The following is a 10,026-nucleotide window of genomic DNA, read 5'->3' as shown; positions in this document are numbered from 1 at the left end:
CAGCTCGTCCTATTTTACTGCTCAAATTAGTTTAAGAAATGAAACTTATTTTTGTTTGGTTTTTGCAGTGCCTGAGCTGATATGTAGCCTTGACCTTTGACCTCAGAATAACATCACCCACCTTCTCCTCTAATGTTGAACGTCTTAATGAAGAATCATCTTCTTGAACCTCGGATCCTGACTGAGGATGAAGGCTCTGGATGAAGGAGCTGAACCGTCAGCAAAGGACTTGGAATGAAAATGATTTCATTTTAATTACGTTTGATTTAAAAAGAAACACCAGTGAGCAGGGAAGGGATGGATAACTAGTCTTCCTTCCAAATATAAAATAGTCATTTTATCTGAAAAAGACTAGATTGAATCCAAGGATACTAATTATGGTTCAGATTGAGTTTTCTCTGTCATCTAAAAATGGACAGAAACTAAATCCAAGCTTTAAGTGTTGCCTAAAGGAGGATTTTATTTAAAAGGTTTTTTTATTATTTTTTCAAACCTGATAAGGATTATAGTCTAATAACTCAAACATTCTGCAGGAACTATCCAGAACTGGATAGAGGTTGAAAAACTGTTGGAGTTTAAAGTACTCACATTCTTTAATGAAGTAAAAATATAGTTTTTGGTGCAAAAAGAATGAAAAGACTCTGGTAAAAGCACTGATTGAATTATTTACTTAATTGAAAGTAAAAACTTCCGGTTCTACAATGTCCAATAATTTTGCCATAAATGGGAGATAACATTCTTATATACGTTTTCCTGTTTCGTTTCCCGTGTTTTTGTAGAACATTAAAAAATACCAACTGTGTCTGCAGAAGCAGCTGAATACTTTTAGAGCTTTAAAATATTTGATCTCAGCGTTCTATTAAAGGGGGAGCAGACTGAGAATGTCTGCATCTCAGAATCTGATCCATCATCTGTAACATCCCCCCCGCCATATCATCCATGTCTCTATCAGAGGTTCTTTATCTGGGCTCCAACTCCACAGTTTCTTTAGATTTACCCAACTTTTTTGCAGCTAGTGTCTCGTTATCAATAATGCAGTATATTTGGTAATATAGGTCCAGCTGGTGGTGGTGGTATGATGGTGTGGGGGAGATATTTGTGGCATATTTCCAGGTCAGAAATCTCCAATCATCTCAGTAGTTCTCTGGTTCACATGTTGCTCCAGATCCCAGATGTTGTGAAGAGGAAAATATCAAAGCCCTGTTGTAAAGTTTTTTATTTGGACTAGAATCTAAATTAAATGTAGCTTCAATAAAGACTTAAGATTTTTATATTTTCAGCAAACACTAAATACGATCCATAGGAGCATGTATGTAAAAAAAAAAATCCTTTTAATGCCACATTTCTCCTATTTACATTTTTTTTTACACTTCAGTGATTTTTCTCTCACATTTAGTGGCAAAATATAATTGTTGCATCTATAAATCTATTTCTAAATCTTCAATTTATATTGAATGTTATATTTCAATCAAGCCTTAAATTTATATCTAAATCAATCTTAAACCAAAATATATTTTCTGTGTTTAACCTAAATCTTATCCGGGGTCTGGTTGGGGTGGGGGTGTAGCAGCTTCAGTAGGGAAGCCCAGAAGTCCCTCTCCTCAGCGCTTAGGCCAGTCCCTCCAGCGTGTCCTGGGTCTCCCCCTGGTCCTCCTCCCAGTGGGACATGCCCGGAACACCTCACCAGGGAGACGTCCAGGAGGCTCCCTGATCAGAGGGCAGAGCCACCTCAGCTGGCTCCTCTTGATGTGGAGGAGCAGCAGCTCTACTCTGAGTCCTCCCCTGATGACTGAGCTCCTCGCTCTCTAAGCGAGAGCCCAGACACACTAAGGAGAAAACTCATTTCGGCTGCTTGTATCTGGGATCTCGTTCTTTTGGTCATGAACAAAAGCTCATGACCATATTTGAGGGGGAGTAGTGGCCCAGTGGACAGGACAAGGCGCTTGGAATCCAGAGGTTCTAAGTTTGAACCCCACTCCCACAGACTACCACTCTGGGTCCCTGAGCAAAGACCCTTAACCCCACACTGCTCCCGTGCGCCGCACAACGGCAGCCCACTGCTCCCCAAGGGGATGGGTTAAATGCAGAGGTACATTTATTTGCTCTGTAATTAAAAACTGCAAACAAAAAAAAAAAAACTAAGATGGACCAGTAATTTGAGAGCTTTGCGTTTTGACTCAGCTCTCTTTACAGCCAGTTAATCTCCTGCTCTATCTTCCCCTCATTCATGAACAAGACCCCAAGATACTAAAGCTCCTCCACTAGGGGCAGTACATCCTCCCCAACCCGCAGAAGGTTAGACATAGTCTAGTAAACTAGCCCCATCCTCCAGCGACCAAGATCATTTTTGCCTGCGAGTTTGGTCTGGCCTTGATCAATGCCCCAGGCCCTAGAACTGGCGGGCCAATCACAACGCAGAGATGTGTTCTGAATTTCTTGATGCAAAGCAGGCGGGGTTTTGAGGGCGTGATGACAAAGCTGTGCGACATTGGAGAAAGCAAAACAAGGAAGATGGCAACAGCTATTGAACAGTTCTTGTTTGACTCAGCTTTGGAATCAGTTTCGGAAGGAATAGATTTGGGGTTTTTGTTGAAACGTGAGCAGGAAGAGGCTCTACATTCATTACACTCCCCCACCAGCTTTCTGTCGCGCTTACGTCACAGTCAGTTGCGCTCATTGGTCAGGCACGGATTTTTTAAACTCGTCATTTCTTTGATGACTGCTTGCTATTCTTACTTTAGTAAACCTTTGGATGTTTCTCTCTGATTGGATTTCCCCTTCATGTCTGGATGGACAGAAACCTCAGAGGGATGCTCCTGACGCCTCGCTGTGTGTTCGCCATGGAAACCAGGTGCAGATGTGACTAAGGAGCTGTAATGAATTAACTCGGCAGGGAGTCGGGGACCATCAGAGAACAGATTTTTTAAACAACCTGCAGCGTTTTTTCTAACATGATCTCAGCTCTCTTCTCCTGGACTAGGCCCACTGCGCTGCTCTGTGGCCATAAACTGCTGCCATCATGTTTGCTCTACATTTATTTTAAATGAAAATAAAAGCTTAGACCTACTTCTCAGATTCCATTTTTTTTAAGTTTCAAACCTGCTGCCACCTCAGCATGGGGCCGGGCTTAAATAACATAGGGCATGGACTGAAAACTTAAAATGTTCCCATCAGTTGCATTCAGGAACAGTTGGAAATAGAAAATCTTTAAAACATCAATATTGTATGTTTAACTTCTTTAAAGCAATCCCATTAATATAGAATATTGAAGATGGTTTAAAGGGGTCATAGAATGATTCTATAGGGTATGTGGTGCTGGAACTTAAGGTCTCTGAATAGGGTGTGTAACATTGATTGGGCTAAAAATGGCATATTTGCTGTTCTATGAGCCCTAATGCAGCCTGGTTAAAAGCCCTAGAATGAAACATGTTTTCTTCCTTTTATGGTATGATCATGAATATTTAGATGAGCTGTACTCTGATTGGTTGGTTTACAACGAGCAAAGCTGCTGAGCAGAGATGCATCATTGCAACAAGCACTCAATCACTGAAACATCAAATTGTTGATATGGTAGGGTGACCAGACGTCCTCTTTTTGACGGACATGTCCTACTTTTCAGACCTAAAAAAAATGTCTGGGGGGAATTTTAAATTTCAAAAAAGCAGAACCGAGCCATGAGCTCCAGGGCTGGTCCAGGAACCCTGGCGGATGGGGGCAGGGAGCCAGTAGTGGGACGGAGCGACCGAACCAGACCTGGTGATGGTAGCCTGGACACAGGCGGCCCCGTGCTCCCCCCCCCGCCTGCCTTATTGGCCCCCAGCCCTCCTCCTCCGGCTGAGGACGGGCAGCCCATGGCTCTCTGCTGAGGTCCGGTCAGCGGCCCAGCAGTTTCTTTAAACACTTCATTAAAAACATAAAATATATATAAAAAAATGATTTAAAAAATTAAAAAAACATCCCCCAAATTGACGTCATTGGATTCAACCGTTTTATGGTGGAAGTTTAGAATAGTGAGATTTGCAGACAAAGGAGGCTTCTCTGTACGTCCATTTCACCCACTGAACTATCATTATTCATCTATGACAATGGAAACTCTGTTTTTCATTCTATGACCCCTTTAAAGATATTCCCACGGTTCCTGAATGCAGCAGTTAGGAATATTATTGTGCAGACACCTAAACTGTCAGTCAACAATCCCGACTCGATGTGTTCTAAGCCCCTCCCCCCCGCTGAGGTGGCAGCAGTTTGAAAACTTTTTTGAAATCTTTCTTTACTTAAAAATTACTTTTTAAGCCGTAAATAATTTTTTTCAGTTTAAAAATAAAACGTTATGACCCTAACCGTCCTCCACGCAGTCCTGGACTCTGCAGCCAGTTTGGGTATTTAGATGGATGACTTCACGGGGATCATAGCCTGAACTGGACAGCAGCGCATTATGACAGGAACCAATGTGATCAAATGGACTGAACCAGAACAAAAATGGACTTTAAACCCAAACCAACCTCAGGGAGCTTCCACCAAATTGAAGAACCTAAAGGATTTTTATAATCATTTGAATAAATCGTGGATTGGTGGGTTCTGCAGGTCGGCGCAGATTGAGGGTACAGTGAAACCGGCGGACAAAAACAGGCGCCACGTCACAGAGAAACTCTCAAAGCTCTTTAATTACAACACATCTAAAATTCAAAGAGTCGTTTTGGAGCGGTCCACAGTGGGATCCTGACACAGCAGTACCGTTCAGCTTCGTCCACTCATCCCTCCACAGCCTGAACACACACACACACACACACACTCTCTGGGTCTGAAATGTCCACCAATCAAGCTGCTGCTTCCTGCCTCAGAGCTCTGCTGTCGTCATGGAAACCTGATCAATCATGACGACTGGTACCGGGACCACTCTGCACACAGCAGAGCTAAAATCTCTCCTTTATTAATGGTTTAACGGAGCGAGGGAGGAAGAGGAGCTGAAGGTCTGGAACAACTTCATCAGTCCTCTTCTTCTTCACCTGTCAGCCCAAAACCATCTCTGAGCTTCCAGCTCCACAAAATGTCGCCCACCGTCAATCCAACGCTGAGGATCCGCTTCAGGAAGAACCTGTCAAGATTCGGGTCAAATCAACAATCAGAACCTCCAGAATTCACCAAAACACTGCAGGGAATGGTTCCCATTGTTATTTTTTCTTAAAAATATTCTGGATGTAGTTTGGACCAACAGAACCAGGAAGAAAGGTCAAACTTTGACCAGAGTTCACTCTGGGTGCAGAGCGCCGTTCAAACACTCTGGATCCTTCATTTTTATTTATTTTTTTTGTCTTACCAGATAAAACTCAGAATCCCATGATGCTTTGCTGCAGGGTTCTGTTTGGTGCGTTTGGCCTGATTCACCCAGAACCTAAGGAGCTACGTTCATCTTCATCAGGCGACCGTGAACGATGCTCTGTAACAAAGACCCGTTTAGGTTCTGGATATTTTCCATTTTGCCTCGCGTCAGCGTCCGCCCGGTTCGGAGGCTCAAAGTGCGGCACTTTCAGAGTGGGTTAGATCCGATAAGCGAGCCGCGGCAGAGAACCGTCCCAGCGCTGCTCTGCAGAAACCAGTCACATGATGCGGCAGAGATGGGTCCATGATTTGATTGGCTGAAAATAAAAACTATCAGGTCCAAATGTTCTGAGCTAAGTGAACCGGCTTAGAACCAGAACCAAACACACAGGATTAGTTTGGAAAAGGAAACATGCTCCGGTTCTGACCCAGACTCACAGAGTGAAAACAATTAGCAGCAGCTCTGAAAAAGTCAACGGTTCTGGTCCAAAGCTTGTGATCCAGTTTCCTCCCCTGTTTGTTCCTTTAATGTGGACCGGATCAGTAAATGGGGGCCGGGTCAGAACCATGGAACAGAACCGTGAACACAAACACACACACACTCTTCTGTTCAGGCTCATGTAGCATCAAAACACACCGTAGTGCAACTCTGGGTTTTTAAGAAGCATTGGGGGTCAGAGCGAGACCCGTCCGGGTAACAGTACCAGTCCAGACCCCCCCCCCATTTCTCTCCTCGTTTAAAAACCCAAAACAAACTGAAACCGTATCTAATCTTCCACCATTCAGTCTCTACTGTCCCTTCAGCCTGAAGCGTCCCCCTTCCCCTGATGGGACAAACTCATACGCGTCCCTCGTCCTCTGATGGGACTCTCTCACACCCGTCCCCCAATAGGACACTCACACCCATCTCTGTCCTCTCATGGGACCCTGTCCCCCCCATCACAGTCACAGGACAAAGTCCAGTGAGTCCGGAGACGTCAGTCTCTGCTTTATTGGTTATCTGGTCACTTGGCACCGAGCGCAGCAGGAGACCGTCTATGATGAAGAAACCATCCTCCTCCTCTGCTTCCTCCCCTTCATCACATGGAAACGAAGTGGACCAATCAGGGAGGAGGGTCGTTTCCCATGAGGAATGATCTATACGCAGTGAGGATGAGGAGGGTGAGAAGAGGAGGGGGGGGGCCGTGTCGAAGCAGCACCTGTATTTGTGAGTTAAGGCTCTGAGCAGCACGCTGGACTCCGCTTCTCTCGGCCAATCAGAAGACTACCTGCTGTAGGGGTCGCCAGGGTAACCGTCAGACCCGCCTCCACTCCCGGGGAGGGGGCCTTGAGAGGATGAGGAGGAGGAAGAGGACAACAGCAGGGAGGAGGAGGAGGAAGGACCCTGTGGGGGGGAGCCATTAGTTCGTCCCCCGTCGAAAACATCGTCCATGTCCAGCCTCACAGAGAGGCCTGGGGGCCGGGGGCCCCGCAGCACCTGGGAGCCCCACATGGGGGACAGTCGCTCGGGGGGATCAGCCTGCAGGGAATGGAGGGGGTAGGGCTGGGGGACGAGAAGCGCCTGAGTGCCGGGGTCCGCTTGAGGCCTGGAGGCCCCGGGGCCCGTCTGGGAGCCTCGGTGGATGCGGTGGCTGACGATGATGTTGTTCCCGAAGCCACCCATGGAGGCCATGGTGGTGCTCTGCTCCCTTTGGACCACGGCCGTCATGCCGCCCTCGGCGATCAGCCGGCGGATCCGGGCCAGCGCGTCTTCTCCAGAACCAAAGTCTGCAGACTCAGCCGGACCTGAAAGACAAAGAACTGGTTTGACTTGACCCATCAGCAGAACCAGACGTCACAGAAATGAAACGCAGTGGTGTCAACAGAACAGGACACCATTTTTAGACTATAATCAGGACTGGTACTGGTTCTGGTACCAGACCGGTCTGAGCACAGAGGGTGAAGCAGTCACCTGCAGCAGAATCGGTGCTCTCTGCAGAACTTTCTGTCTGGACTCTGTCCTGAACTCCACGGTTTTCCGGTGCAACTGGAGCCGTCTGAGCAGCTCGACTCGTAGACGGAGTTTCTGCCATCAGACCTGTGGAGACACGTTCCCATGGTAACCAAGCGGAGAACAAACAGATTTGGTTCCGAAGGAAAGAAATGGGGATACTGATGGTCCGACAGCAGCAATCAGCAATGATTCTGTTTTATAAACAGAAAGTTAAACTTTAAAAAAAAAAATCTTATTTAAAAAGGTTTTGAGAATAAATTCGCTTTTTTCTTGTTTTTTTGTTTTAATTGCTTTTCTCTAAATTAAAATTTCTACATTTTTTTTTTTTAATTGTTCTACTTTATATTTTACTTTTTTAAATGATCTTCTTCAGGTTGAGTTTTAGGAATTGCATTCTTTTCAAATTATGTCTCACAGATCAAAATTTCTAACAGAAATTTTAATCTGTAAATTATTTTTGGAAGAAAATTAAGAAAAAAAATAAAAAGTATAAAAAGAAATGGCCAAGTTACTCGCAAAAGCTTTTTTAAATGAATGAGTTTTCCACTTACAAAAAAGGTTTTCATTAAATAATTTAAATTTATATAAGCTGTTTAACTGTTTATTTTTGCTTTCACCAAAGATGGAACAACATTCCCTCCATAGTGAACCTGACAGGAGTCAAACTCGCTTTTCTATCAGATTCATCAATTTTCTGTCAGATTCCTAGTTTTTCTATCAGTTTCAATATTATTCCGATGATTTTCTGTACTGGGAGTGTTTGTTCTTACTGGGAGGCTGCTGGGAACCGCCGGGCTCCGACAGGTCTCTCTCCGTCTGCGTTTCGGCGTTCTGCAGCTGGATGATCGGGGTCTGGGTGCCCTGTGATGTCACTGAAGGGGCGGGGTTTCGCGGCTGCAGTCCGATGGCGTTCATCAGTCCCATGTCTCTGTCCAGCCTCCAGCCGGAGCGGTTTGGCCTGAAATCATAACACGGTGATGAAATAACAGCAGAAATAGTCTACTTAGCATGAGCTGGTCGGGTTCTGACCCATTACTAGAACCAAACGTAGGTTTGGGATCTGAGGAACAATCGGCAAAGGTCAATTAACATTTCAAATAATCTTTGCTGATCTGTAGAAACCAGATTTAGACAGTCAACCAGAACCATTTTTTCCCCACAATCAATTGCAGGAAAATTCTGGTTCAGGTTCGAATGAGCTCAAATGTTCACGGGTCACTTCCTGGAACTCCATCAGGCTGGATTTTCAGTTACAGCTCTCACCCTGGTCTGTCAGAACCTCGAGTCCGGCTGGTTCCACTGTTGTTAACCGAGAACAGTGGCTCGCTGCTGGGCTCAGCGGGACTCTCACCATCGCTTCTGTAGAACCTGGACACAAACAAACACATGATTTCCTGAGCTAATTCACTTCCCTTCAGGAAGTTTCCTGTGTGGAGGAGGGACGTCTGCGTGGAATCACTCGGATCAGAGCCTCTGTAATTTATCCAAATGGGCTTTTCCAATTGAGGCTCTTCCTGTGAGCTCATTCATTAAGATAATGATGTTATGCGGGTGGGTGGGGGGGTCACACCAACACAGCAGAGCTGAAGGTGGAGTTTTACTGAGAGAACGAGGCTGAGGGTCACTAAAGCCTCACACTGAGGATCCTTACAGCAGCCAAAACATGAAGCTAGAAGGTTCTCACAGGAACCACGACCCCAGAAGCTCTGGTCCAGTTCTAGACTGAGACAAAAAGAGAAAAGAGGGAGGGAAAAGGTAAAGGGAGAGAAATAAAAAGGGATGAATAATATGAAGGGAGACGGGAGAAAAGGACAAAGAAGGGAAAACAGGAAGGACAGAAGAAAGGAGAGAATGAAGGACAGGTGCAGGTGGGAGGGGTGGGACTTTAGAATATTGGGAGCGGGATAAATCCAGGAATGAAAATATGTTTTCATTCTGAGCCTAAATCTGATTCCCGGTGAGTAATTCCTGGAAGAGCGGCGACTTCATGGAGCGTTTCCTTCTTCTGACGGTCCCCCTGGTTCCTGTTCTTCACTGCAAAATGTGTCCATCTAAGACTGAGCCTTTTTGATCTTGTTTTGACATTTCCACACTAAGAGAGTCCAAATTATAATAATAATCTTAAATAATCTAAACTTGAGAAGTTTGTATTTAATATTAGCAAAATAATCTGCAGGTACAGATTATTTCAGACAACTGCACCCTTTGAAATCTTGATCTCAAAAGAAGAGGTCTTACTGACTCCTTTCATTTTAATTCGAATCTAATGATCCAATCAAATCTGCTCTTGCTTCATATAATACTTTCTCTGATCCTGATTGGTCAGAATTTGGCAGTGAGTGGAGATTTCATTGGCTGTTGTTTGGATGAGCTAAATATCCTCATACGGTATTTCTAGTGACAGATTTCTTAATAAACATTTAAATTCAATATGAAATATAGCTTTTTAAAACTGGGACACATTTCTTGTCCGTTCCAGGAAAAGTTTATGACTTAGTTGAAGGACGGGACCTCGTTTAGTGTCAGTAGGTAGCTTTACGTCAGAGACACAGAAATCCAACGTGCTGTTCTCCAGGGGTCCATCTTTGGGCCCCCCCGATTATCTCCATGCCCCCCTTAACTCAGATTTTAAAGGAATAGTACACCCAAAACATGATTAGCCTTCATTTTCTACTCACCCCCATGCTGAACAACACTCTGGAGTACTTTTTTGA

General features: G+C 44.8%; 1 protein-coding gene across 1 annotated transcript in view; it reads right to left on the bottom strand.

Annotated features, from left to right (window-relative positions):
• Positions 1-4,646: 4,646 nt before the first annotated feature.
• Positions 4,647-10,026, bottom strand: part of ambra1 (autophagy/beclin-1 regulator 1) — a 38,388-nt gene continuing 33,008 nt past the window's right edge. The window contains exons 16-19 of the mRNA XM_015399046.1: positions 8,576-8,680; positions 8,083-8,270; positions 7,271-7,396; positions 4,647-7,104 (exon numbers count right to left, since the gene is read on the bottom strand). Coding sequence (XP_015254532.1) covers positions 6,584-7,104; positions 7,271-7,396; positions 8,083-8,270; positions 8,576-8,680 — 940 coding nt within the window. The 3' untranslated portion in view covers positions 4,647-6,583. The remainder of the gene's footprint in view (positions 7,105-7,270; positions 7,397-8,082; positions 8,271-8,575; positions 8,681-10,026) is intronic.

The sequence above is a fragment of the Cyprinodon variegatus genome, unplaced genomic scaffold (assembly GCF_000732505.1).
Source record: "Cyprinodon variegatus isolate N-32 unplaced genomic scaffold, C_variegatus-1.0 Scaffold984, whole genome shotgun sequence".
Lineage (NCBI taxonomy): Eukaryota > Metazoa > Chordata > Actinopteri > Cyprinodontiformes > Cyprinodontidae > Cyprinodon > Cyprinodon variegatus.
Note: the sequence above shows the minus strand (reverse complement) of the source record. Positions and strands in the feature narration are given on the sequence as shown.